Source organism: Pristiophorus japonicus, chromosome 10 (genome assembly GCF_044704955.1).
Source record: "Pristiophorus japonicus isolate sPriJap1 chromosome 10, sPriJap1.hap1, whole genome shotgun sequence".
Classification (NCBI taxonomy): Eukaryota; Metazoa; Chordata; class Chondrichthyes; family Pristiophoridae; genus Pristiophorus; species Pristiophorus japonicus.
In genome coordinates, this window is record NC_091986.1 from 220,669,995 (window position 1) to 220,697,845 (window position 27,851).

The window sequence follows — 27,851 nt, forward strand, 5'->3', positions numbered from 1 at the left end:
GGCAATGGATTTGACCACCATTCACCCTCAAGCAAAAACAAAAATCTTGTGCTTTAGACAAGCAGAAGCAGGTTGAAAAGCACAGTCCGACATCAGCCTGTTGAAAACAAAGTCAATAAATGTATCAAAAACACACGTGCTTTGGCATGAAGCCCCCTAGCTGCAGAGGTTTACACTGGCTCTGCTATTTTGGGTTTTATGACCATAATCACTGGACAATTTTAGCTGGTTTATTTAATAAAAAACTTTTATTCACGTATCAGACACCTTAAACAGAAAATAGTTCACAGAAGACGAGGCCTATTCAAATCGAGAACTTTCTCTCTCTCCCACACTGCTCCCCGCCACCCACCCCCCCCAGTTCCATTTCCAAGGCCTGAAATACAAATGATTTCATAAAATCACATGCCCACTGCATTTAAAGTCCCCGTAAGGGATGTGAACTCTTTAGTCTGCTGAAACTCCACAAACATTGCCTGCCTCCTCACACTCCTCAGGGTAACAACGACTCGGGGCAGAAAGCAGAGCATTGTGTGGGAAATAATATATAGAGCAGTAAAGAGACTTGTAAAAGTGCCAGAAAATCTGGCATTGGATATTTTTGACTGTTAACAAACTTGTGAGCGGAGGAACGGGAGCCCCAGGCTCGGAGCAAGGCTGGTTATTTGCACCAGTATTACTCGATGCTCAGAGCGTCACAACATTTGGGCACCTGCAGTCTACACCTAGCTCTGGAGGAACACGAATCATAAAAACTAGTTATCATCCCTTTTCAGGGGTATTCATCCAGAACTGCTCATTTACGACTGTGCACCCACTCCCCCAGGGCTACGGTTCCCACCGATACCTCTTGGCCACTGGGACTTCACGAGGAGTTGGTGGTCAATACCAGTCCGCTGCATCGCACCCTAATGTTGGAGCACACGGACCTGGTCGAGTCAGGACAAACGCCTGGGGAGTTAAGAGTGCCAAACTAGGGACTCGGAACGCAACAACCCCCTGTGATCGAGAGGTGCCCACAGTTGCCTGAAGACAGTCAAATATGTCTTTAAAAAAAGCTGCTTAAAGCTCCCCCGATGTCTCAGTAGAGTCGTACAGACCAGGGTGAATCCCGGCGTGAGGCGGCTTAGCTTATATCACCTGGGGCAGTAAGTGGGGTGGTTAGAGCGAGGGGAAATTAAACTGAATCAACTGTGTTTGCACTCCCGCTCACTGTCCAGAGACTAGTGGAAAGTGCATGAACATCTGAAGGCCCAGTACAATCCATCACACATTCACTGTCCCTGCTCACGTATGGGGGATGTTAGCGACATTGGAGCTTGACCTAGTCTCAAATTGGGGGAGGGCTCCTGGAAAGGTTCTTAAAAGCAACTCTAGTACATTGAGACAATCCCACCACCTGCTCGCGGAATCTCACTGGGCCTCGGAGTGCTCTTTCACAAGACGCGAGACCGCAAACTACCCGAGTAACAAGTCTTGTAACAGCACGCAGCGTAACAAACCAGCTTATCCTTTTGACTGACTGAGACTTCAACCTACCGTAAGATTTCCCAAACGTTTTTTTGGTGGCGAAACTCCACTTTCAATCGGATCAAAAACAGGAAGGAAATTTTTTTTAACATTCTCAGCTGAAACAGATGGGACAATGATCGACCCCCATGGTCCTGTGTGACTAGACCGTGTTCACAGGCTAGTACGTGAAACACTATTTGCCGACAATCACTGCGCCGAGAGTCTTGTCAGGGGAGATCCCACGCCCGCGGGTGATCGAAACCGGAGGGGCACAGAGTAAAGTTCGAAGACTGCTCCCAGAAACGCGAGGGAGCACCAAGTGTCCCGACAAAATACAATTATTTAAACGTGCAATGAGAAACACTCTCTAGAGGTAACTTCAATCTGATCCGAGCAACGCTTGAGGTTTTTGAACTGCAGCTCTTGGTCTAAGGTGACCTTTCCCGCACACGCGATTCGAATCGCCCAGCACCAAGTTTCCTCTAGGAGGTCATTCGCTTTGAAGTATATCGAGTGTCTACAGTTAGATTTTGGAGCTCCTGTTTAAACCGTCTGTCGGAACTCCTTTCATGATGATTGATGGCAGACATTTAACACTGGGCGAGGTTGGATCAACACGATACCAGAGGCAACAGGCACTAGGCTGCCTTTTTGAAGAAGCCCATGATAGTTGCCTGCTTGCCCGCTCTGCTGGCCGCTGGTGCCTTCTTCTCCTTCTGCCCCTTTGGCTCGTCTTTGACTCCTCCCTTGCTCTTGGCGGCGGCCGGTTTGGGTCCCATGTTCTGTCGCTTGGCCACAAACTCGCTCTCGCTGTCGGTGCACGACTCACTCTGGTAAATCTTTTCCGTCACTGACACAGGGTGGGGGGGGAGGGGAACAGAACGGGGAGAGGGAAGCAGATGGTTAGATCGGGTCACTCTTACAATAGGACTCAGAATATATATATATATATATTTTTTTTAAGTTGAATTTCGATAGCACCCACAGACACGGGTCAGCTTCCACACGCAGACTGATGACACTCAACTCGGCCCCGTCCCTCGACCCCTCCGCTGCGTGTCCGACATCCAATCTTGAATAAACTGAAATTTCCTCCAGCGAAATGCTGGGAAGACCAACAACGCCATTGTCTTGGGGACGCCCCCCCCCCCCCACCGACATAACTCCACTCTCTCGCCATCGATTCCATACCCCTCCCTTACCACCTTCTCGGACTGAACCAAGCTGAGCTTGACACCACTCCCGTCTCCACCGCGGGGACCTCGCGCCCACTCCACTGCAGGTCCCCGCTCCTTCTCCACCGTGGGGAGCCCGCACCTGCTCCACTGTGAGGACCCTGCGCCTGCTCCACTGTGAGGACCCGCTCCACCATGAGGCGCCCACACCCACTCCACCGTGAGGACCCCCGCGCTCACCGTATTGAGACAAAGAACCACGTTGCCAATTGATGAATCTTACCGAAAAGGCCCTCTTCATCCACAAACGTCTTGGATTTGAGAACGCGACGACGTTTCCTGCGTTTCACTCCCACTGCCTTCTTGGGGGGTTCAAAGAAAAGACTGGGTGAGGTTATAACATTGACCTGTTAACGTTGGCCTCCTTCTGTACTATGTCCTAACTCACACCAAGTCCCGCTCACCCATCACCCCGTGTTCGCTGCCCCGTGTCCTAACTCACACCGAGTCCTACTCACCCATCTCCCCTGTGCTCGCTGCACCGTGTCCTAACTCACACCAAGTCCCGCTCACCCATCACCCCGTGTTCGCTGCCCCGTGTCCTAACTCACACCAAGTCCCGCTCACCCATCACCCCCTGTGCCCCGTGTCCTAACTCACACCAAGTCCCGCTCACCCATCACCCCCTGTGCTCACTGCCCTGTGTCCTAACTCGCACCAAGTCCCGCTCACCCATCACCCCGTGTTCGCTGCCCCGTGTCCTAACTCACACCGAGTCCCACTCACCTATCACCCCCTGTGCTCGCTGCCCCGTGTCCTAACTCGCACCAAGTCCCGCTCACCCATCACCCCCTGTGCTCGCTGCCCCGTGTCCTAACCCGCATCGAGTCCCACTCACCCATCACCCCCTGTGCTCACTGCCCCGTGTCCTAACCCGCACCGAGTCCCACTCACCCATCACCCCCTGTGCTCGCTGACCTACATTGACTCCTGGTTAAGCAACGCCTCGATTTCAAAATTCTCAACCTGTTTACAAATCCCTCCATGGCCTCACCCCTCCCTATCTCTCTAATCTCCTCCAGCCCTACAACGCTCCATGATCTCTGCGCTCATCCAATTCTGACCTCTTACGCATCCCCGATTTTAATCGCTTCACCATTGGCGGTCCTGCCTTCAGCTGCCAAGCTCTGGAATACCCTCCCGTAAACCTCTCCGCCTCACTTTCCTCCTTTAAGATGCTCCTTAAAACCTCTTTCCCGCCCCAACAGCTCATGTGCCTTGGTGTCCAATTTTGTTTGATAACGCTCCTGTGAAGCGTCATGGGACATTTTACATTAAAGGCACTCCTGATCTTTGGGCACCCGGTGCGGAGGGGAGCGGGCAGGTCAGAAGGCCTCCTCTTAGGACTGCTCCTCGGCCTGGCCAAGGTGGCCATTAACAGGTCCAGGCAGCGGGCGGTCAAGGTGGTCGTTCACCCCAACTGCCTGCCTCTCTTCCATGGCTACCATCGCGCCAGGGTGTCCCTGGAGATGGAGCACGCAGTGTCCACCCACGGCCTTCCGCGACAGGTGGGCGCCGGAGGGACTGGAGTGCATCATCACCCCCGGAAGCAGAATTTTAATTTAATTTGGTAAAGTTCCCAGTTAATTTGGAAATTTATGGGTTCTAGTGCCCTTACTAAAAGGGGCTACTTGATTTAAACGTTCTATCCAAAATAGTTGTCGAGCTGTTGAGTTGGGAGTGGCTTAGCCAGTCACGTGATGTTCACAAGACTCAATAAAACCCCGGCCAGTTGGGTTTGGGGGATCCACGATGGGGCAGGTGGTTGTGAGCCCGGTGGATGAACTGGTAATGTGTCATGTGATTGTTAAACCTTTGCTAATAAACCAACTAGTTCTTAATAGCAATGTGATACTATGGATTCTTAAGCAAAGAACCCATTAAGCAAATACATTACATCACCTAACTGTACCATACCACAATCAAACTACAGTCCCAGACGCACGCTTAAAGACCAATTTTACTGCAGTATCTGGTTTGTTCCTTTAACAACTAGAGAATGCCGCAGCTCCTTGCTTGAACATTCTTGATATAGTTTCACTGCGCATTATTCTCTACATAAACCGACTAATTAATTCTTGCAGATAAAGACTTCAAAAAGTGGCAATGCGCTGGAGGGACTGCCCATTACCTCGGCTCCCTCCGCACTTTCCCAACATGGCGCCTTAGTCTCAACATCCGACAAGCACTGAGGTGACGTATCCTCTTCCTTGATTGGCGCCTCCGGGGATGGTGATGGAGTCTTTACATCACGAGCCTCAGGAGAGTCTGGGATTACTGGAACAGAAAGCAAAGAAACTGAGTGACACCGAGAGTAACCCCACAACAGCTTAGACATTTCTTTTTTTTTTTTAAAAAAGATCAGTAAGAAAATAAATCTGCTGTTAAGTCATGGCACAACCAGAATTGCTCAAACTGGACACAGGAAAAACCAAAACCTCTCTCTCGGCTCCCGCCTAAAACTCTGCCATCAACAGCGTTTCCCTGGCAACACTGAGCCCTTGGGCACCCTTCTCAGTGCACAGCTTAGCTTTCAACTCTGCATCCTATCCATCACCGAGACAACTTCCCTCCACCTCGTCAACACTGCCCACCGTCCCTCCACCTTTGTCCCCTCATTGTCAGCCTTGTTTTCCACCACCTCATCATCATAGGCAGTCCCTCGAAGCGAGAATGACTTGCTTCCACGCCAAAAAGGGATGAGTTCACAGGTGTTTCAATGAAGGACCTAATATTCCGGATCCTGAACTACATCCTGAAGGGTGGAAGATACCTGTGGGTGGATTTTTTTTAACGTGGGATGGCCGTTGCACACCAGCCACCACACGGGCTTGACAGAGCGAGGTCTTGGCCCAGCAGCAATGATTAACCAAAACGACTGGAGACCTGTTCTGCTGCACGGAGCTAGTGTGCACACATATCGCAGTGTGGGCTGGCCTGTGCTGCCCCTGGGCCCTCGCCTCTCCTGGGCCCCGATCACATCCCTCTGCAGTCTCTCGCCGCTCCTTCGCCCCGACCTCGCCACTCCTGCTGTACCTGCCCACACTCCAATCACCGACCTGCACCTGGATGACGTCCCTCTTCGCTGCCTTCGCCCTCCTGCACCAGCTCGCGCCGTACATTGAAGTGTTACGCTGCCACGCTGTCCGGGGGCCGTCGCTCGTTTTATGGCCCCGACCTGGTCTCTCGCAGGTCGGGGTCGCATACACTCCAACAAAAGTACTTCATGGGATGTTAAGCGATTTGAAACATCCAGTGGTCGTGAAAGGCGCTATATAAATGCAAGTCTTTCTTTCTTTTTCTACCACCCCCACCAATGTTCCCTGCATGTTGCGCAGCACTCTGCAGCTCCTGCACAGCCAGCTCACCGGCTTTTAAATAGCAAAAGCTGCGCATGAAGGTGCACTTACACCCCAAAAGAAATTCAAGTGAACATTGCCCCCACCCTTGCCGCCTCATCCACCCCCAACCTCAAGTCCTCCGCCACCCCAATTCACCCGTGCCTCCATTGAAACCTTAGATTCAACTGCAGCAATACCCCCCACCCACCCCACCCCACCCCACGTGCCAGACTCTTGGATAGGCCAGCCCATTGTCGACTAGGGACTGGTCTGAGAATGCTACCAATGGTTATGGTCCCAGACTGGCAATCCAGAGGTGGGTAAGATCGGTTGAACTGTGGAAAGAGAAATTAAAAACAGAAAATGCTGCAAATACTCAGGCAGCATATCTGTGGTGTTCCAGGTCGACGACCTTTCGTTGGAATATCTGACAAAAGGTCATCAACCTGACCTGCTGAGTATTTCCAGCACTTTCTGTTATTTCCGATTTCCGGCATTTTGCTTTTGTAAAGAGATGACGTGTTGGGCTTCGTGCCATTTCTTGGTTTATAAAGATCCTCGAGTGTCAGAGATAAATGCCCAGTCATCAATGACAAGCCTGGAGGTGGGTATCACTGGCACATTGATTGCCCATTCCCAGTTAGCCTGGAGAAGGTGGCACGCTGCCATCAATCGCTGCAGTCCGGTGGTGATGTGTCCAATCGTTGACCCAGCAACCATGAAGGAACAGCAGGGTGTCCAAGTCAGAAAGGTGTGCGACTCAGGAGGGGATGGGTGTTCCCATGACATTGCTGCTCTTGTCCTTCTCGGAGGGAGGTGGGGGGGGTGTGGAGGCCTCAGGGGAGGGAGGTGCCGTGTATCCCTCTTTTTTCCCCCGATCCCGCTTTTTACCTGACCCTCTTTCCACATTTTCCTTCTGGCGCATGGGAAAACATTCATTTCCAATGAAGAAACTTAAATGAATATTCATTAGTCAAAGACGTGTAAAATAAGCTTCTTAATTCTAACTTCTAATATCTGCCAATATGTATCCCAGATTGTGTGTACAGCAGCCACAGTAGTGCTGCGAGTCCAGCGTCGTTTCTGGAGTTGCACCCACCTCAAAAATTAAAACCCAGCGAGAATTTATTCCGCGTTTTTTTATATATAGAAACAGAGAAATTTACAGCGCAGGAGGCCACCTCGGCCTATCGTGTCCGCGCCGGCCGACAAAGAGCTGCACGGCCCTTGGTCAGCAGCCCTAAAGGTTACATACAAACCTATGAACAATGACGGAAAGGTAAAGAGCACCCAGCCCAACTAGTCCGCCCCACACAACTGCAACACCCCTTATACTGAAACATTCTACACTCCACCCCAACCGGAGCCATGTGATCTCCTGGGAGAGGCAAAAACCAGATAAAAACCCAGGCCAATTCAGGGAGACAAAATCTGGGAAAATTCCTCTCCGACCTATCTAGGCGATCGAAACTCGGCCAGGAGATCACCCTGACCGTATTAGATTCCTTGCAGTATTATATCTGCGGCGGCCAACAAAAGGTCACTCAGTCTAATCCCAATTACCAGCTCTAGGTCCGTAACCCTGCAGGTTGCTGCACTTTAAGTGCCCATCCAACCATGGTTATCCTCCAACAAATAAAGGATTAAAACTAAAATACTCCACCTTCATCGTCGCTGCTGCCTGACTGCGGCTGTTTGATCCTCCGCCGTCGTTTAGTGCAAGGCTCCACCTCCTCACCGGCCAATGCCGCATTGCGCTTAGTCTTCTTGCTGCTGTCCGCAGGGCAGGGGGGGATACATATTTAAAAACCGTCAGTGGTTTTGGATTGCTTTTCCCTCAATTATAGAAATAGTTAACTGCTACTATGCAGTCTGCTCATCTACATTAAAGGCGCTATATAAATGCAAGCTCTTGTCATCGTTCATTATCCCGGAATTAGGAAAAGCAGCAACAGTTAGTCAAGAGATTGAAAGTAAGAAATAATCTGCATTTATATAGTGCCTTTCACAACATCAGGATGTTCCCCCCCCCCCCTCCCCGCCCAAGTCTCTGGAGTGGGGCTCGAACACATGATCTGCTGACTCACAGGCAAAAATGATACGCACTTAGCCACGGCGGATACCCAGCTATTCCCCCACATGCGCGCGCACACTACACGCAAAGCTGCACCCACCCACCCAACATTCCCGCTAAGGCGCACAGCAATCTGCAGCTCCCACGTAGCCACTCACCAGCTTTTAAATGGAAAACACCGCTGCACACACAATAAATTTGAATGGGCCGAACATCCACTCAAAGGGGAACTGCCCATGTAAAAAAGATTAAAAGGAGCATTGCACACCACACAATTTAAATGGTGATGGCTTGGGAAGTGTCGATGTACAGAGGGACCTGGGTGTCCTTGTACACCAGTCATTGAAAGCAAACATGCCGGTGCATCAAGCAGTTAGGAAGGCAAATGGTATGTTGACCTTCATTGCAAGAGGATTTGAGTACAGGAGCAAGGATGTCTCACTACAGTTATACAGGAAGGAGAGATTGGGTTGACTGGGCCTGTATTCACTGGAGTTTAGAAGAATGAGAGGGGATCTCATTGAAACGTATAAAATTCTGACTGGGTTGGACAGACTGGATGCGGGGAGGATGTTTCCCCGGGCTGGGAAGTCTAGAACAAGGGTCACAGTCTCAGGATACGGGGTAGGAAATTTAGGAGCGAGATGAGGAGAAATGTTTTCACTCAGAGGGTGGTGAACCTGTGGAATTCTCTACCACAGAAGGCTGTGGAGGCCAAGTCACTGAATATATTTAAGAGGGATATAGATAGATTTCTAGACACAAAAGGCATCAAGGGATATGGGGAAAAAAACAGGAACATGGTGTTGAGATAGAGGATCAGCCATGATCAAATTGAATGGCGGTGCAGGCTCGAAGGGCCAAATGGCCTACTACTGCTCCTATTTTCTATGTTGCCATACACACTCTGTAGTTTGGTACTAACCTCTGTCCATCCTTTTGTTGCTTTTTGTCGACCCCTGCTTTCTTGGCTGGGATATTCTCCTGTTGCGCCTTGGCTTGTGGTTTCCGTGTTGCAAGGGCCCTCTCCTCATCTCCCCCCTCTCCTCCCACAGGGGCCTCCCCTTTCACAGGGGGCTCGGGAGCAGGTTTGGCCGGAGGGTCTTCTTCCTTGGCGGCAGGCGAGAGTGACTTGGAAGGAGGTGATCCCTTCTCTGTGGAATTTGAAACAGATTTAGTCCAAGGGGCTGAGAACCTGTACTCCAGGCCGCCCTACCTACTTTTTAAAAAACGGAAAGGGCTCTAAAAAAAATTAATTCTCGGGATGTGGGTGTCGCTGGCAAGGCCGGCATTTATTGCCCATCCCTAATTGCCCCTCGAGAAGGTGGTGGTGAGTTCCTTCTTGAACCGCTGCAGTCCGTGTGGTGAAGGTGCTCCCATAGTGCTGTTAGGGAGGGAGTTCCAGGATTGTGACCCAGCGACGATGAAGGAACGGACGATATATTCCCAAGTCGGGATGGTGTTCCTATGCCCCTGCTACCCTTGAATATATTTAAGGCGGAGATAGACAGATTTTTGAACGATAAGGGAGTCAAGGGTTACGGGGAGCGGGCGGGGAAGTGGAGCTGAGGCCAAGATCAGATCAGCCATAATCTTATTGAATGGCGGAGCAGGCTCAAGGAGCCAAATGGCCAACACCTGCTCCTATTTCTTGTGTTTGTCCTTCAAGACGGTGGAGGTCGTGGGCTTAGGAGGTGTTGTCGAAAAATATTTACATTACAGCCGCTGCACTACAATGTGCATGCAGCTCTCCGCTGTTTAAGAAACATGATAAGATCCCGCATAAATGCAAGTCATATATACATATAAAAAATTACCTAAAATAAAACCAGACAATGCTCAGTGCACGCAGCACACAGCTCACCCGAATGGTGCCGGGGAATGGGGTGCAGGTTCCCCAGGGGGAAATGAGCGATGTTACCTCTGGAACACACGGGGATGGTCATACGCTTTACAACAACTTGCGCTTATATAGAAACATAGAAAATAGGTGCAGGAGCGGCCATTCGAGCCTGACCACTATTTAATAGGATCATGGCTGATCATTCAACCCTTTCCTGCTTTCTCTCCATACCCCTTGATCCCTTTAGCCGTAAGGGCCACATCTAACTCCCTTTTGAATATATCTAACGAACTGGCCTCAACAACTCTCTGTGGCAGGGAATTCCACAGGTTAACAACTCTCTGAGTGAAGAAGTTTCTCCTCATCTCAGTCCTAAATGGCTTACCGCTTATCCTTAGACTGTGTCCCCTGGTTCTGGACTTCCCCAACATTGGGAACATTCTTCCTGCATCTAACCTGTCCAATCCCGTCAGAATCTTGTATGTTTCTATGAAATCCCCCCCTCATACTTCTAAACTCCAGTGTATACAGGCCCAGTCGATCCAGTCTCTCCTCATATAGCGCCTTTAACATAGTAAAATGTCCCAAGGCGCTTCACAGGAGCAATTATCAAACAAAATCTGACACCGAGCCACACATACGGTAGCATAGTGACAATACCACAGGACCAGTAATCCAGAGGCCTGGACTAATGATCCACAGACGAGAGTTCAAATCCCACCACGGCAGCTGGGAGATTTAAAATAATTTAATTAAATACATATGGAATAAAAAGCGAGTGTCAATAATGGTGACCGTGGAACTGCCGGATTGTCGGAAAAACCCAACTGGTTCACTGATGTCCTTTAGTGACTCCGTACCCACAACAAAGTGGTTGACTCAGAACTGCCCTCCGAAATGGCCGAGAAAAGAACTGTTACGATGGACTCCAGCAGTTCAAGGCGGTGGTTCACCACCACCTTCTCAAGGAGCAGCTAGGGACGGACAATAAATGACGGCCTCATCAGCGACGCCCACATCCCGTGAATGAATACAAAAAAATAAGGAGATGTTAGGACAGGTGACCAAAAGCTTGGTTAAAGAGATTAGGTTTTAAGCGTTTTAAAGAAGAGAGAAGGGGAGAGGTTTAGGGAGGGAATTCCAGAGCTTAGGGCCCAGGCAGCTGAAGGCACGGCCATCAATGGTATTACTTACTAGCACTGGCTTTCAGGAAAAAGTTGGTGAAGCCATTTCCTTTACTCGTTGTCTTACTGCCCGAAGGAGCCTGGAGAGAGAGGAAAAACACTCGGTTGTTGTGAAACAGCTCTATTTTTTTAAATAAAAATACATGATCTTTAAAAAAACATCATCATTGTTCGGGACTGATGTCAGGAAGCACATCTTCACTCGCAGACAGCGTCTGATACCCAGAACCTGGTCGGGGTTTCGGCTAGAGGAGTAGAAGCAAAATCCCGTTAGCCTCAAGACTCAACACTAAAATTCTCATCCTACCTCCACCATCCCCTCAAGCCTTCCAGAAGGCCACGGATTCAAGCCCCAATTCCAGACAACTGAGCACCAAATCTAAGCTGACACTCAGTGCAGTACTGAGGGAGCGCCGCACTGTCGGAGGGGCAGTACTGAGGGAGCGCCGCGCTGTCGGAGGGGCAGTACTGAGGAAGTGGCGCACTGTCGGAGGAGCAGTACTGAGGGAGCGCCACACTGTCGGAGGGGCAGTACTGAGGGAGTGCTGCACTGTCCGAGGGGCAGTACACAAGAACATACGAAATAGGAGCAGGAGTAGGCCATTTGGCGCCTCAAGCCTGCTCCACCATTTAATAAGATCGTGGCTAATCTGATCATGGGCTCAGATCCACTTCCTTGCCCACTCTCCATAACCCTTATCGTTCAACGGTCTGTCTATCTCCACCTTAAATATATTCAATGACCCAGCCTCCACAGCTTCCTGGGGCAGAGAATTCCACAGATTTACAACCCTCAGAGGAAATTTCTCCTCATCTCAGTTCTAAATGGGTAGCCCCTTATTCTTAAACTATTCCCCCTAGTTCTAGATTCCCCCACGAGGGGAAACATCCTCTCTGCATCTACCTTATCGAGCCCCTTCAGTATCTTATATGTTTCAATAAGATCACCTCTCATTATTCTAAACGCCAATGTGTATAGGCTCAATCTGCTCAACCTTTCTTCATAAGTCAACCCCCTCATCTCAGAAATCAACCTAGTGAACTTTCTCTGAACAGCCTCCAATACAAGTATATGCCTCCTTAAATACGGAGACCAAAACTGTACGAAGTACTCTAGGTGTGGCCTCACCAATACCCTGTAGAGTTGTAGCAGGACTTCTCTGCTTTTATACTCTATCCCCCTTGCAATAAAGGCCAACATTCCATTTGCCTTCCTGATTTTGTAGGTACAGCAAAGTACTCACTTTTTGTGTTTCATGCACAAGGACCCCCAGATCCCTCTGTACTTCAGCATTTTGTAATCGCTCTCCATTTAAATTATAATCTGCTTTTTTATTTTTCCTGGATAACCTCACACTTTCCCACATTATATTCCATCTGCCAAATGTTTGCCCATTCAATTATCCTGTCTATATCCTTTTGCAGATTCTTTGTGTTCTCCTCACAACTTGCTTTCCCACCCATCTTTGTATCATCAGCAAACTTGGCTACATTACACTCGGTCCCTTCATCCTTGGCTACATTAATATAGATTGCAAACGGAGGGAGCGCCGCACTGTCGGAGGAGCCGTGCTGAGGGAGCGCCGCACTGTCGGAGGGGCCGTGCTGAGGGAGCGCCGCACTGTCGGAGGGGCCGTGCTGAGGGAGCGCCGCACTGTCGGAGGGGCCGTGCTGAGGGAGCGCCGCACTGTCGGAGGTGCCTTCTTTCGGATGAGACATTAAACCGAGGACCCGTCTGCTCTCTCAGGTAGATGTAAAAGATCACGTGACACTAGGTGCTCCTTTATCAGCCTGGTTCTTGTCCTCCGGTACTTCCAATCCACCTTTGGTGGTCTCTCTTTCAGCTACGACACTCCTGTCCTCTGCAACTCCTTGGCTTGGTCCCTCTGCCTTTGCCCCCACCCTTCCGGCTGCCACAAGCCCATCGATAGGGCTTTTGCATCTCCAACCCCAAGAATGAATCGTTGAGCTCTTCAAGCCGCGACCGAATTCGAGCCCGAGTCCCAGATATTGAGCTCGTCGCCCAGTTGAATACTTACAGCACTCTCCCCGTCTTTCGCCAGGACTGGCTCAACTTTCTGCTCTTTGTCGTGCGTCTTGGCAGAGGGTTTGGCAGCGAACATGCCCATGATTCCCTTGGGCTGCGGCGGAGTGGTTTTAAGGGCCGCGGGGGCCTTGCCGTTCACGGTGGGCTTGCTGGCGCTCGGTCCCTCGCTTGAACTCCGAGAGGGTAGCTGCACCGACTTCTGCAGATGAGCCATTTCCTCGGCTGACCGGGGAACAGCATCTGCACACCGAATGGCGCTGTACCTATGATGGGAAAGAGTTACAGCCTCTCAGTACACACAGCGGGGTGACGGGAGAACGAGTTACAGGCTGCGATCTAATCCAGCCATTCAAGAAAGTCAGCACACCTCGAACAAGTCAAAGGTGTCAGCCGTGGCTCAGAGTCAGACGGTTGTGGGTTCAAGTCCCACACCAGAGACTCGAACACAAAAATCTAGCCTGACACTCCCAGTGTAGAAAAGCAAAATACTGCATATGCTGGAATCTGAAAAAAAAACAGAAAATGCTGGAAGTCTCAGTGGGTCAGGAAGCATCTGTGGAGAGAGAAACCGAGTTAAGGTTTCAGGTTGATAACCCTTCATCAGAACTCAGTGCAATACTGAGGGAGCGCCGCACTGTCGGAGGGGCAGTACTGAGGGACCGCCGCACTGTCGGAGGGGCAGTAGAGGGAGCGCCGCACTGTCGGAGGGGCAGTACTGAGGGAGCGCCACACTGTCGGAGGGGCAGTAGAGGGAGCGCCGCACTGTCGGAGGGGCAGTACTGGGGAGTGCCACTGTCGGAATGTAGGGGCAGGTCAGAGTGCAAAGTGCTGACTCCCCAACCTGGGAGGAAAAGAAAACGAAGTGTGACGTCACAGCAAGAGGGTAAGTGATTGGCGAGTAGTTTTTCTTTTTTCCTTATCTTGTCAGTAAGAGCCCTTTGGCATTGTTGCCAAATTCGGGTACTTTAAGGGTTAAGTCATGGCAGGAGCGCCCAGACCCGTGTCATGCTCCTCCTGTGCAATGTGGGAAATCAGGGACGCTTCCAGTGTCCCTGATGATTGTGTGTGCAGGAAGTGTATCCAGCTGCAGCTCCTGTTAGACCGCATGATGGCACTGGATCTGCGGATGGATTCACTCTGGAGCATGCGCGATGCTGAGGACGTCGTGGATAGCAGTTTTGGTCCCCTAATCTGAGGAAAGACGTTCTTGTTATTGAGGGAGTACAGCGAAGGTTCACCAGATTGATTCCAGGGATGGCAAGCCTGACATATATGAGGAGAGACTGGATCAACTGGGCTTGTATCCACTGGAGTTTAGAAGAATGAGAGGGGATCTCATAGAAACATATATAATTCTGACAGGATTGGACAGGTTAGAGGGAGGAAGAATGTTTCCAATGTTGGGGAAGTCCAGAATCAGGGGACATAGTCTAAGGATAAGGGGTAAGCCATTTAGGACTGAGATGAGGAGAAACTTCTTCACTCAGAGAGTGGTGAACCTGTGGCATTCTCTCCCGCAGAAAGTTGTTGATGCCAGTTCGTTAGATATATTCAAAAGGGAGTTAGATATGGCCCTTATGGCCAAAGGGATCAAGGGGTATGGAGAGAAAGCAGGAAAGGGGTACTGAGGTTGAATGATCAGCCATGATCTTATTGAATGGTGGTGTAAGCTCGAAGGGCCGAATGGCCTACTCCTGCACCTAATTTCTATGTTTCTATGTCGGAGGGGCAGTACTGAGGGAGTGCCGCACTGTCGGAGGGGCAGTACTGAGTGAGCGCTGCCCTTTCGGAGGTGCCGCCTTTCGGATGAGGCATTTAACCGAGGCACCGTCGCCCCTCACAGGTGGTGAAGATCCCACGGTCACTACTGGAAGAGGAGCAGGCGAGCTCGCCCAGGTGTCCTGGGGCCAATATTTATCCTCAATCCACATCACAAACAGATTTTCTGGTCATTTGTACATTGCTGTTTGTGGGATCTTGCTGTGTGCAGATTGGCTCTCAGGATATACGGCACAGAAACAGGCCATTGGGCCCAACCAGTCCATGCCAGCGTTTATGCTCCACTCGAGCCTCCTCCCATCTTTCCTCATCTAAATCTATCTGCATATCCCTCTATCCCTTCTCCCCCATGTGTTTATCCAGCCTCTCCTTAAATACATCGATACTATTCGCCTCAACCCCTCCCTGTGGCAGCGAGTTCCACATTCTCACCACTCTCTGGGTGAAGAAGTTTCTTCTGAATTCCCCATTGGATTTCTTGGTGACTATCTTATATTGATGGCCTCTAGTTATGCTCTTCCCCACAAGTGGAAACATTCTCTCTGTCTTTTTCATAATTGTAAGGACGTCTATTCAGTCACCCCTCAGCCTACTCTTTTCAAGAGAAAACAAAGAGTCCCAGCCTGTTCATCCTTTCCCGACGGGTATAACATCACATTTCTGGTAACGTTGCCGCGACTCCTACATTACTGCAGTGACTACTCTTTAAAAGTACCGTGTCTAATTCCCCTCCAACGTTTTTTTGGTGGGGGTTAAGATTTCTGCTCAGCAAGGCTAGTACTGAGAAGCGGAAAGTACAAGTCTCTGTATACTTTCCCTAATAATCAACGTGCCTCAGTAATTTTTGTTGAGTATTAAGGGATACTGAACCAAGGCGGGGAGATGGAGCCAAGATACAGATCAGCCGTAATCTAACTGAATGGCGGGATAGGCTCGAAGAGCTGAATGGCCTCCTCCTGTTCCTGTGTCCTGATTGGTGAACCTCAAGTCGGGACCTTACAGCCAGTGAAGCAACGACCAGTATCAGCAGAGCTGGGTTCAAACATGGTCTCACCAGTTCCTTACATTTCCAGCCCCTTCCCCCACCCCTCGCCTGAAGGCACTGACTTCTCCCGAGGTTATAAAAAGGATATAGAGGCACTGGAGAAGGTGCAAAAAAATTTACAACTGAGGAAGGACGTTCTTGCTATTGAGGGAGTGCAGCGAAGGTTCACCAGACTGATTCCAGGGATGGCTGGACTGACATATGAGGAGAGACTGGATCAACTGGGCCTTTATACATTGGAGTTTAGAAGGAGACGGGATCTCATAGAAACATATACAATTCTGACAGGATTGGACAGGTTAGAGGGAGGAAGAATGTTTCCGATGTTGGGGAAGTCCAGAATCAGGGGACACAGTCTTAGGATAAGGGGTAAGCCATTTAGGACTGAGATGAGGAGAAACTTCTTCACTCAGAGAGTTGTTAACCTGTGGAATTCCCTACCGCAGAGAGTTGTTGATGCTAGTTCATTGGATATATTCAAGAGGGAGTTAGATATGGTCCTTACGGCTAAAGGGATCAAGGGATATGGAGAGAAAGCAGGAAAGGGGTACTGAGGGAATGATCAGCCATGATCTTATTGAATGGTGGTGCAGACTCTTAGGGCTGAATGGCCTACTCCTGCACCTATTTTCTATGTTTCTATGATATCATCAGAACTGATGTTATACCCATGGGGAACGACTGAACAGGCAAGGGCTCCTTTCTCTAGGAAAGAGAATACCGAGGGATGACCTATTAGAGGTCTTTAAAATATTGCAAGATTTGATAGGGTAGTAGAGATGTTTCCACTTGCGGGTGAGACCTGAAATCGGGGCCATCAGTACAAGATAAGTCACTAATAAATCCAATAGGGAATTCAGGAGGAACTTCTTTACCCAGAGAGGGGTGAGAATGTGTAACTCGCTGCCACAGGGAGGGGTTGAGGTGAATCTTAGAAATTTACAGCACGGAAGGAGGCCATTTCAGCCCATCGTGTCTGTGCCAGTCGACCAAGAGCTATCCAGTCTAATCCCACTTTCCAACTCTCAGTCCGTAGCCCTGTAGGTTACGGCACTTCAAGTGCACATCCAAGTACTTTTTAAATGTGGTGTTTCTGCCTCTACCCCCTTTCAGGAGTTCCAGACCCCCACCACCCTCGGGGTGAAAAAAATTTCCCTCAAAACCTCCTACCTTTAAATCTATGCCTCCTGGTTTTTGACCTCTCTGCTAAGGGAAATAAGTCCTTCCTGTCCACTCTATCTTGGCCCCTCATAACCTTATACACCTATTAAATCTCCCCTCAGCATCCTCTGTAATCCAAAGGAAAACAACCCCAGCCTATCCAATCTTTCCTCTTAGCTAAAATTCTCCAGTCCTGGCAACATCCTCGTAACTCTCCTCTGTACCCTCTCCATGCTGTGGTGACCATTTAAGGAGTGGCTAGATAAGCACGAGGAAGAAAAGAATAGGTTATGTTGATAAGAGTTCGATGAAGAAGGGCGAGAGGAGGTTTGTGTGGAGCACAAATACCAGTATGGATCAGTTAGGCCGAATGGCCTGTTTCTGTGCGGTAACTACTATGTAACACATCTCTGCTCTCGGATAACTCGCTCCAGTAGTTATTTTGACATTGTGAGCTGGGGAAGCCGTTACATACCTGCTCCGTACGCAGTCACAATCCCCTCTCCCTCCGCACCCCAACCTGAGCTCAGCCAATTGCCAGCGGGGAAGCCCGACAGCTGATGAAAATCAGTCGCTGGGAGAAACTCGCAGCAGAGAACCGCAAGTCAGAAGTCGAGACCCAGGACGTCGCACAATGCGCCAACGAAGTATCATTTTAGTTTGGGCCGGGCACTTACTTGTTGCTGCTCTGCAGGTTTTCCTTGATTGCTTCGTAATCAGTGTTGAAGAGGGGGCTGCTGTCCTTGAGCATCGCTTTCTGAATACTGTACACATGCACACTGGCAGTTACCAACATCTTCAGCTTCACTGCTGTGAACACACGAACGTCCAGAGAAATGTTTAATATTCCTGGGATGTGGGCATTGCTGGCAAGACCGGCATTTATTGCCCATCCCTAACTGCCCTTGAGAAGGTGGTGGTGAGCCGCCTTCTTGAACTGCTGCAGTCCGTGTGGTAAATGTGCTCCCACAGTGCTGTTAGGGATGGAGTTCCAGGATTGTGACCCAGCAACGATGAAGGAACGGCCGATATATTTCCCAAGTCAGGATGGTGTGTGACTGGGAGGGGAACGTGGAGGTGGTGGTGTTCCCATGCACCTGCTGCCCTTGTCCTTCTAGGCAGTAGAGGTTGCGGGTTTGGGAGGTGCTGCTGAAGAAGCCTTGGCGAGTTGCTGCACAGTGCATCTTGTAGATGGTGCACACTGCAGCCACGGTGCGCCGGTGGTGGAGGGAGTGAATGTTAAAGGTGGTGGATGGGGTTCCAATCAAACGGCTATTTTGTCCTGGATGGTGTCGAGCTTCTTGAGTGTTGTTGAAGCTGCACTCATCCAGGCAAGTGGAGAGTATGCCATCACACTCCTGACTTGTGCCTTGTAGATGGTGGAAAGGCTTTGGGGAGTCAGGAGGTGAGACACTCGCTGCAGCACCGCAGATGCAACACCACGAGTATCTGGAATTAATTTACATCGACGTCTCCCCCCACCCCTCTCCCCTGAAGCCGCAGTTCCTTGGCACCAACGTCCCCTGTGAGCTGCGCTTTGTTCCGCACGAAATGTTTCTTTCAGTGCGCAGTCCCGTTAAATTTTCCGAACATGCTCGGTATTTACAACGGAGAAGCCAGTGAGCGGCCTTTCCCATTACTGCGGGGCGCAGCTTAGAGGGAGCATTGCTTGGCACCTCACCGTGCCAAGTGTCGGCAGGCTAATCGACCCGTTCCCGCACTCGACAGATATCCGCACTCTATCCAGCAGGTCACGGGATAGCGATTAGCAGCGAGAACCCAGACCGATTTTACCAGCACTACCCCTTACGGCCATTTCTGAACCCAACCAGAGGTAAATTCACAGCACAGACCTGGGATTGAACCTCATACCATCTGCACTGCAAGACTCACAGGAACAAGAGTAGGCCATTCGGCCCCTCAAGCCTGTTCCGGTAAATAGGTGCATTCCTCATGAAAACACAAGCGAATCGAGCTCTGCGGGCAATATTTCCAGGGGTCAAGAGTCATAAAATGCAGGCGCGCCCCCCCACCCACAACTAGGCAAAGACTCAGGCTGCGTGCACAGGCCGCTGGTAATATGGGCGAAATGCAGATGTCTGCTCTTACCTTCTAGCTGATCTTCTCTCACCACCGCTACCTTGTGACACTGGAATAAAAGAGCACTGTCGTTAGCCGCAGGCTCGCCAGCACTTTGGAATCCCCTACCCTGCCCCAACCATTCTCCACCCCCCCCCCCCCCCCCCCCAATGAGGAATGTTCCACAGCCACCAGCCCACCTCTTGGCACCTTATCCCAGGCAACCAAACCAGGTTAATGTAGTATAGCCAGTTTCATGGTTGGGCGGATGGCTGCCACCGAAGAGCGTCAGAAACGAGATCTCTCCCTACCCAACGGTACTGAGGCCAACTGCAGCATGCAAAAAAACCGCTGCCCTGGCTGAGTCCGGCTAACGCAGTGTGGTACAAGGCTAGAAGCCGGGAGCTTCCCGCTCTGTGCGATCCAGCACCACAACCCACAGGTACGTTAAAGAGGGAACAGATATGGATCCAATATGCGGCTCAAGTAACGTCGAGAAATTATTGTAAAGAGAAGTGAATAATTGGTTGAAAATGAGAGGAAATGGGAAGTGAGGGGGCGAAGAGTGGGATTAGAATCATAGAAATGTACCCATTTCGACCCATCGTGTCCGCGCCGGCCGACAAAGCGCTATCCAGCCTAATCCCACTTTCCAGTTCTCAGTCCGTAGCCCTGTAGGTTACGGCACTTCAGGTACACATTTGAGGGCTTCTGTCTCTACCACCCTTTCAGGTAGCGAGTTCCAGACCCCCACCACCCTCTGGGTGAAGAAATTCCCCTCAAATCCCCTCTAAACCTCCTACCAATTACTTTAAATTTATGCACCCTGGTTCTTGACCCCTCTGCTGATGGAACTATGTCCTCCCGATCCATTCAATCTAGGCTCCTCATAATTTTATACACCTCAATTAAATCTCCCCTCAGCACCTCTGATCGAAGGAAAACAACCCCAGCCTATCCAATCATCCCTTGTAGCTAAAATTCTCCAGTCCAGGCAACATTCTCGTAAATCTCCTCTGTACCCGCTCTAATGCAATCACCTTTCCTGTAATGTGGTGACCAGAACTGCACGCAGTACTCTAGCTGTGGCCTAACAATTGTTTTATATGGTTCTAGCATAACCCCACTGCTCTTATATTCTATGCCTCAGCTAATAAAGGCAAGTATTCCGTATGCCACCTTAACTACCTTATCTGCCTGTCCTACTACCTTCAGGGATCTGTGGACATGCACTCCCAGGTCCCTCTGTTCCTTTACACTTCTCAGTGTCCTAGATTAGACTGGGTGGGATATTAAAGGGTACAGGGAGTGAGGGATTAGACTGGGAGGGATAGTAAAGGGTACAGGGAGTGAGCAGGAGACTGGGAGGAGTATTAAAGGGTACGGGGAGTTAGTGGGGGGTTGTGATTAGACTTGCTGGGCTGAATAGCCCATTTCTATTCTAGAACATTCCACAATAGCAAGCGAGAGAACGTCGAAGTGGTCTTGACAATTCCCGCTCAACGACAGAGCTTAGCTCGTCACTGACGATTCCGGACCCAGAATACATCAGAGGACATACCGAAGTCCCATCCTCGACTGCTTTCCCAGACACGAGATAAGTCACGTGGAGCTGGGCTCCGGAATTTTCTTTCCTCTTTCGCTCCACGTAGTAATAAAGCATCCTAGCAAACACAGAGAAGAGAGAACGGTTCAGTTCGAGGGACAAACACCTTCCTGACAAAGCCGATCTTTAAATAGAGCGGGTCTCTCCGCACACGAGACAACTCCAAGACTCACAACCTGCACAATTTCAGAAGTAATTCCTGGCTAAAAGATTTGTATGATCATCTCAAGTCCCCCCCAATAAGATTAGTCGTGGGCTACAGTTCCACAGGCATCGACCACCCTCTGATACGTCACACAAGTGGTTACTCTTCCCCTACGAGCCCAGAATGTCAGCATTGAAAGTCTTTTCTACCACGAAAGGCATCACCCAAAGACTGACCCTGCCCTCTGCTAATGTCAGTCGTGGCTCAGTGGGTAGCACACTTGCCTGAGTCAGAAGGTTGTGGGTTCAAGTCCCACTCCAGAGACTCGAGCACAAAATCCAGGCTGATACTCGGTGCAGTACTGAGGGAGCGCCGCACTGTCGGAGGGCCAGTGCAGAGAGAGCGCCGCACTGTCGGAGGGCCAGTGCAGAGGGAGCGCCGCACTGTCGGAGGGGCAGTGCAGAGGGAGCGCCGCACTGTCGGAGGGGCCATCTTTCGGATGAGATGTTAAACCGAGACCCCTATATGGTCTCCGAGGTGGACATTAAAGATCCCATGGCACTATTCTGAAGAAAAGCAGGGGAGTTCTCCCCGGTGTCCTGCCCAATATTTATCCCTCAACCAATATCACTAAATCAGATTATCCAGTTATTGTTTCATTGCGGTTTGTAGGAGCTTATTGTGTGCAAATTAGTTGGCACCTTTCCTATATTATTACAGTGACTACATTTTAAAAAGTATTCCATTGCCTTTAAAGCATTTTGGGATGTCCTGGGGTTGTGACGTACTCTGTACAAATGCAAGTCTTCCTTTGCTTCAAGTGGTTATTCTTCAACAATGAGCCCAGGAAGTAGGTGCTAGCAACAAAGACAAAGCCTGACACTGCCCACGGCTAATGTTCACGCCCGCAGGCTCTTCCAAGCAGGACCCAGGCTGATCTATTGCCCGATCTGTTCCTGCCCCGGGCTGCTAAGGCCAATTGCAGCACATTTTACTACATTAAAGGCGTTATATAAATGCAAGCAGTTGTTACAGCCTCAGAGACACTACTGGGACAACCCAGAATGTTCCCTCAGAACCTCCCCAACATTTTCTCCGCTCCTCTCAAGCAGACGGGTGACTCCCCGAGGGGTCCCGCCCGTTCCCTCCTCTCCCGGGGTTTCCCCACCCCAAGAGGCTGTTCTTTAGCCCATACCATTGAAGGAAGGGTTCAAGGTGAGGATGAGGATGGTTCCGTACTTACTGTTTCGCCTGGTTGACATGCATGCCCAGGAACTGGCTCAGCATCTTGTAGGTGACCTGGAGAACAAAGTCTAAATGTAAAAACAGATTCAATAGAAAAGACTGGCGAGAGAAAACATTACATCATAGGAAGAGGCCACCTCGCAATGAGAGTGAGACAGAAAGCCAGGAATTGGAGAGAGAGAACGCTGAGGGGGGGGGGGGGGTCACGAGGAGAGGAGGTGAAGGAGGAAAAATTGTTGCACCCTCCTCCCCACCCGCTCATTCCCCGGGTTTCTCCCCACATTCCCCCCGGGGTTTCTCTCCCCCCCCAGTATCAATCCACCCTCATTCCCCCCACCCCCCCGAGTTGTCTCCCGCCATTTCCCCCCTCTCCGAGTTGTCTCCCCCCATTTCCCCCCACCAGTTTCTCCCCCCGAGTTTCTCTCCCCCCCCCACCCCGAGTTTCTCCCCCCCCATTCCCCCCGGGTTTCTCTCCCCTCCCCCATCCCCCCCCCCCCCCCGAGTTCTCTCTCCCCCATTCCCCCCGGGTTTCTCTCCCCCCCATTCCCCCCGGGTTTCTCTCCCCTCCCCCATCCCCCCCCACCCCCCGAGTTCTCTCCCCCCCCATTCCCCCCGGGTTTCTCTCCCCTCCCCCCCCCCCCCCGAGTTCTCTCCCCCCCTCCCCCTCCCCCCGGGATTCTCTTCCCCTCCCCCCCCTCCTCCCCTCCCCCCGGGATTCTCTTCCCCTCCCCCCCCCCTCCCCTCGAGTTCTCTCCCCCCCATTCCCCCCGGGTTTCTCTCCACCCCCGGGTTTCTCTCTCCCCCCACCCCCAAGTTTCTCTCCCCCCCGAATTTCTCTCTCCCCCCCCAGTTTTTCTCTCCCCCACCCATCCACCCCCCCCCCCCCCGAGTTTCTCTCTCCCTCCACCATCCCCCCCCCCCCCCCGAGTTTCTCTCTCCCTCCGCCATCCCCCCCACCCATCCCCAAGTTTCTCTCCCCCCCGAATTTCTCTCTCCCCCCCCATTCCCCCCCGAGTTTCTCTCTCCCACCTATTCCTCCCCCCCCCCCGAGTTTCTCTCCCCCCCCCCCCCCCGAGTTTCTCTCCCCCCCCATTCCCCCCGAATTTCTCTCCCCCCCCCATTCCCCCCGAATTTCTCTCCCCCCCCCATTCCCCCCGAATTTCTCTCTCCCCCTATTCCCCCGAATTTCTCTCTTCCCCCCAATCCCCCCGAATTTCTCTCTCCCCCCATTCCCCCCGAATTTCTCTCTCTCCTCCCCTTCCCCCCCCTCAAGTTTCTCTCTTTCCCCCACCCCCCGAGTTTCTCTCCCACCTCCATTTCCCCGCCCTAGTTCTCTCCCGCCCCTCATGTTTCTCTCTCTCACCCCCCCGAGTTTCTCTCCCTCCCCCCACCACCCGAATTTCTCCCCCCCCAATTTCTCTCCCACCCCATTCCGCCCTCACCCCTGAGTTTCTCCCCCCCCCGATGTTTCTCTCCCACCCCCATTCCCCCCTCACCCCTGAGTTTCTCCCCCCTCCGATGTTTCTCTCCCACCCCCATTCCCCCAAGTTTCTCTCACTGCCCCCATTCCCCAGGCTTTCTCCCCCCCCATCCCCATTCCCCCCCCCCCCCCCCCCGAGTTTCTCTCTCTGCCCGCCCCCCCCCCCCCCCGAGTTTCCCTGCCCCACCCTCCCATTCCCCGGGGTTTCTCTCTCCCCCTCCCCCATGGTTTTTCAACCCCACCCCATCCCCCCCGGGGTTTTTCACCCCCTCCTCCTCCCCATTCCCTCCCGGGGTTTTTCACCCCCCCTCCTCCCCATTCCCCCCCAGGGTTTCTCTCGCCCCCTCCTCCACATTCCCCCCCGGGGTTTCTCTCTCCCCCTCCCCCCCGGGGTTTCTCTCTCCCCCTCCCCCCCGGGGTTTCTCTCTCCCCCTCCTCCTCATTCCCCCCGGGGTTTCTCCCTCTCTATCCCCCATTCCCACCGGGGTTTCTCTCTCCCTCTCCCCCTCCATCCCCCCCCCGGGGTTTCTCTCTCCCCCTCCCTCCCCATTCCCCCCCCCGGGGTTTCTCTCTCCCCCTCCTCCCCATTCCCCCCCGGGGTTTCTCTCTCCCCCTCCTCCTCATTCCCCCCGGGGTTTCTCTCTCTATCCCCCATTCCCCCCGGGGTTTCTCTCTCTCTCTATCCCCCATTCCCCCCGGGGTTTCTCTCTCCCCCTCCCTCCCCATTCCCCCCCTCCGGGGTTTCTCTCTCTCTATCCCCCATTCCCCCCGGAGTTTCTCTCTCCCCCTCCCTCCCCATTCCCCCCCCCCCAGGGTTTCTCTCTCCCCTTCCCTCCCCATTCCCCACCCCCAGGGTTTCACTCTCCCCCTCCTCCCCATTCCCCCCCGGGGTTTCTCTCTCCCCCTCCTCCTCCTCCATCTCATTCTCCCCGGGGTTTCTCTCTCTCTCTCTATCCCCCATTCCCCCCGGGGTTTCTCTCTCCCCATTCCTCCCTGGGTTTCTCTCTCTCTATCCCCCATCCCCCCCGGGGTTTCTCTCTCCCCATTCCCCCCGGGGTTTCTCTCTCTCTATCCCCCATTCCCCTCTGGGTTTCTCTCTCCCAATTCCCCCCGGGGTTTCTCTCTCCCCCTCCTCCTCATTCCCCCCGTGGTTTCTCTCTCCCCCTCCTCCTCCTCATTCCCCCCGGGGTTTCTCTCTCCCCCTCCTCCTCATTCCCCCCGGGGTTTCTCTCTCTCTATCCCCCATTCCCCCCCGGGGTTTCTCTCTCTCTATCCCCCATTCCCCCCGGGGTTTCTCTCTCCCCATTCCCCCCCGAGGTTTCTCTCTCCCCCTCCTCCTCATTCCCCCCGGGGTTTCTCTCTCTCTATCCCCCATTCCCCCCGGGGTTTCTCTCTCCCCATTCCCCCCGGGGTTTCTCTCTCTCTATCCCCCATTACCCCCTGGGGTTTCTCGCTCCCCCTCATTCCCCCCGGGGTTTCTCTCTCTCTATCCCCCATTCCCCCCGGGGTTTCTCTCTCTCTCTCCCCATTCCCCCCGGGGTTTCTCTCTCCCCATTCCCCCCCGGGGTTTCTCGCTCCCCCTCATTCCCCCCGGGGTTTCTCTCTCTCTCTATCCCCCATTCCCCCCGGGGTTTCTCGCTCCCCCTCATTCCCCCCGGGGTTTCTCTCTCTCTATCCCCCATTCACCCCAGGGTTTCTCTCTCTCTATCCCCCATTCCCCCCGGGGTTTCTCTCTCTCTCTCTATCGATCTATCCCCCATTCCCCCCGGGTTTTTCTCTCTCTCTCTATCCTCCATTTCCCCCGGGGTTTCTCTCTCTCTCTCTCTCTCTCTCTCTATCCCCCATTCCCCCGGGGTTTCTCTCTCCCCATTCCCCCCCGGGGTTTCTCGCTCCCCCTCATTCCCCCTGGGGTTTCTCTCTCTCTAGCCCCCATTCCCCCCGGGGTTTCTCTCTCTCTCTATCTATCCCCCATTCCCCCCGGGTTTTTCTCTCTCTCTATCCTCCATTTCCCCCGGGGTTTCTCTCTCTCTCTCTCTCTATCCCCCAGGGGTTTCTCTCTCCCCATTCCCCCCGGGGTTTCTCGCTCCCCCTCATTCCCCCCGGGGTTTCTCACTCTCTCTATCTATCTATCCCCCATTCACCCCGGGTTTTTCTCTCTCTCTATCCCCCATTCCCCCCGGGTTTCTCTCTCTATCCCCCATCCCCCCCCGGGGTTTCTCTCTCCCCATTCCCCCCGAGGTTTCTCTCTCCCCCTCCTCCTCATTCCCCCCGGGGTTTCTCTCTCTCTATCCCCCATTCCCCCCGGGGTTTCTCTCTCCCCATTCCCCCCGAGGTTTCTCTCTCCCCCTCCTCCTCATTCCCCCCGGGGTTTCTCTCTCTCTATCCCCCATTCCCCCCGGGGTTTCTCTCTCCCCATTCCCCCCGGGGTTTCTCTCTCTCTATCCCCCATTCCCCCCGGGGTTTCTCTCTCTCTCTCTCCCCATTCCCCCTGGGGTTTCTCTCTCCCCATTCCCCCCCGGGGTTTCTCGCTCCCCCTCATTCCCCCTGGGATTTCTCACTCTCTCTATCTATCTATCCCCCATTCCCCCCGGGTTTTTCTCTCTCTATCCCCCATTCCCCCCGGGGTTTCTCTCTCTCTATCCCCCATTCCCCCCGGGGTTTCTCTCTCTCTATCCCCCATTCACCCCGGGTTTTTCTCTCTCTCTATCCCCCATTCCCCCCGGGTTTCTCTCTCTATCCCCCATCCCCCCCCGGGGTTTCTCTCTCCCCATTCCCCCCGAGGTTTCTCTCTCCCCCTCCTCCTCATTCCCCCCGGGGTTTCTCTCTCTCTATCCCCCATTCCCCCCGGGGTTTCTCTCTCCCCATTCCCCCCGAGGTTTCTCTCTCCCCCTCCTCCTCATTCCCCCCGGGGTTTCTCTCTCTCTATCCCCCATTCCCCCCGGGGTTTCTCTCTCCCCATTCCCCCCGGGGTTTCTCTCTCTCTATCCCCCATTCCCCCGGGGGTTTCTCTCTCTCTATCCCCCATTCCCCCCCGGGGTTTCTCGCTCCCCCTCATTCCCCCGGGGTTTCTCTCTCTCTATCCCCCATTCCCCCCGGGGTTTCTCTCTCTCTATCCCCCATTCCCCCCGGGGTTTCTCTCTCTCTCTCTCCCCATTCCCCCTGGGGTTTCTCTCTCCCCATTCCCCCCCGGGGTTTCTCGCTCCCCCTCATTCCCCCTGGGATTTCTCACTCTCTCTATCTATCTATCCCCCATTCCCCCCGGGTTTTTCTCTCTCTCTATCCCCCATTCCCCCCGGGTTTCTCTCTCTATCCCCCATTCCCCCCCCGGGGTTTCTCTCTCTCCATTCCCCCCCGGGGTTTCTCTCTCTCTATCCCCCATTCCCCCCGGGGTTTCTCTCTCCCCATTCCCCCCGGGGTTTCTCTCTCCCTATCCCCCATTCCCCCCGGGGTTTCTCTCTCTCTATCCCCCATTCCCCCCGGGGTTTCTCTCTCTCTATCCCCCATTCCCCCCGGGGTTTCTCTCTCTCTATCCCCCATTCCCCCGGGGGTTTCTCTCTCTCTCTCCCCATTCCCCCCGGGGTTTCTCTCTCTCTCTCCCCATTCCCCCCGGGGTTTCTCTCTCTCTCTCCCCATTCCCCCCCCGGGGTTTCTCTCTCCCCATTCCCCCCCCGGGGTTTCTCGCTCCCCCTCATTCCCCCTGGGATTTCTCTCTCTCTCTCTATCCCCCATTCCCCCCGGGTTTTTCTCTCTCTCTATCCTCCATTTCCCCCGGGGTTTCTCTCTCTATCCCCCATTTCCCCCGGGGTTTCTCTCTCTATCCCCCATTCCCCCCGGGGTTTCTCTCTCCCCATTCCCCCCCGGGGTTTCTCGCTCCCCCTCATTCCCCCCGGGGTTTCTCTCTCTCTCTATCCTCCATTCCCCCCGGGGTTTCTCTCTCTCTCTCTATCCTCCATTTCCCCCGGGGTCTCTCTCTCTCTCTATCTATCTATCCCCCATTCCCCCCGGGTTTTTCTCTCTCTCTATCCCCCATTCCCCCCGGGGTTTCTCGCTCCCCCTCATTCCCCCCGGGTTTTTC

The 27,851-nt window shown here is 52.7% G+C and overlaps 1 protein-coding gene across 3 annotated transcripts in view; it reads right to left on the reverse strand.

Moving 5' to 3' along the window:
* Nucleotides 1-229: 229 nt before the first annotated feature.
* pold3 (polymerase (DNA-directed), delta 3, accessory subunit) overlaps nt 230-27,851 on the reverse strand; it is a 28,279-nt gene continuing 657 nt past the window's right edge. The window contains exons 2-12 of one of the 3 annotated variants that reach the window (XM_070892603.1): nt 22,295-22,350; nt 20,862-20,964; nt 19,331-19,370; nt 17,899-18,031; nt 13,229-13,499; nt 11,200-11,269; nt 9,088-9,316; nt 7,752-7,858; nt 4,879-5,024; nt 2,971-3,049; nt 230-2,362 (exon numbers count right to left, since the gene is read on the reverse strand). In XM_070892603.1, the coding sequence (XP_070748704.1) occupies nt 2,151-2,362; nt 2,971-3,049; nt 4,879-5,024; nt 7,752-7,858; nt 9,088-9,316; nt 11,200-11,269; nt 13,229-13,499; nt 17,899-18,031; nt 19,331-19,370; nt 20,862-20,964; nt 22,295-22,350 (1,446 nt within the window). In that variant the 3' untranslated portion in view covers nt 230-2,150. Of the gene's footprint in view, nt 2,363-2,970; nt 3,050-4,878; nt 5,025-7,751; nt 7,862-9,087; nt 9,317-11,199; nt 11,270-13,228; nt 13,500-17,898; nt 18,032-19,330; nt 19,371-20,861; nt 20,965-22,294; nt 22,351-27,851 lie in introns of all 3 variants that reach the window. The other 2 variants (XM_070892604.1, XM_070892601.1) reach the window with 2 other exon arrangements.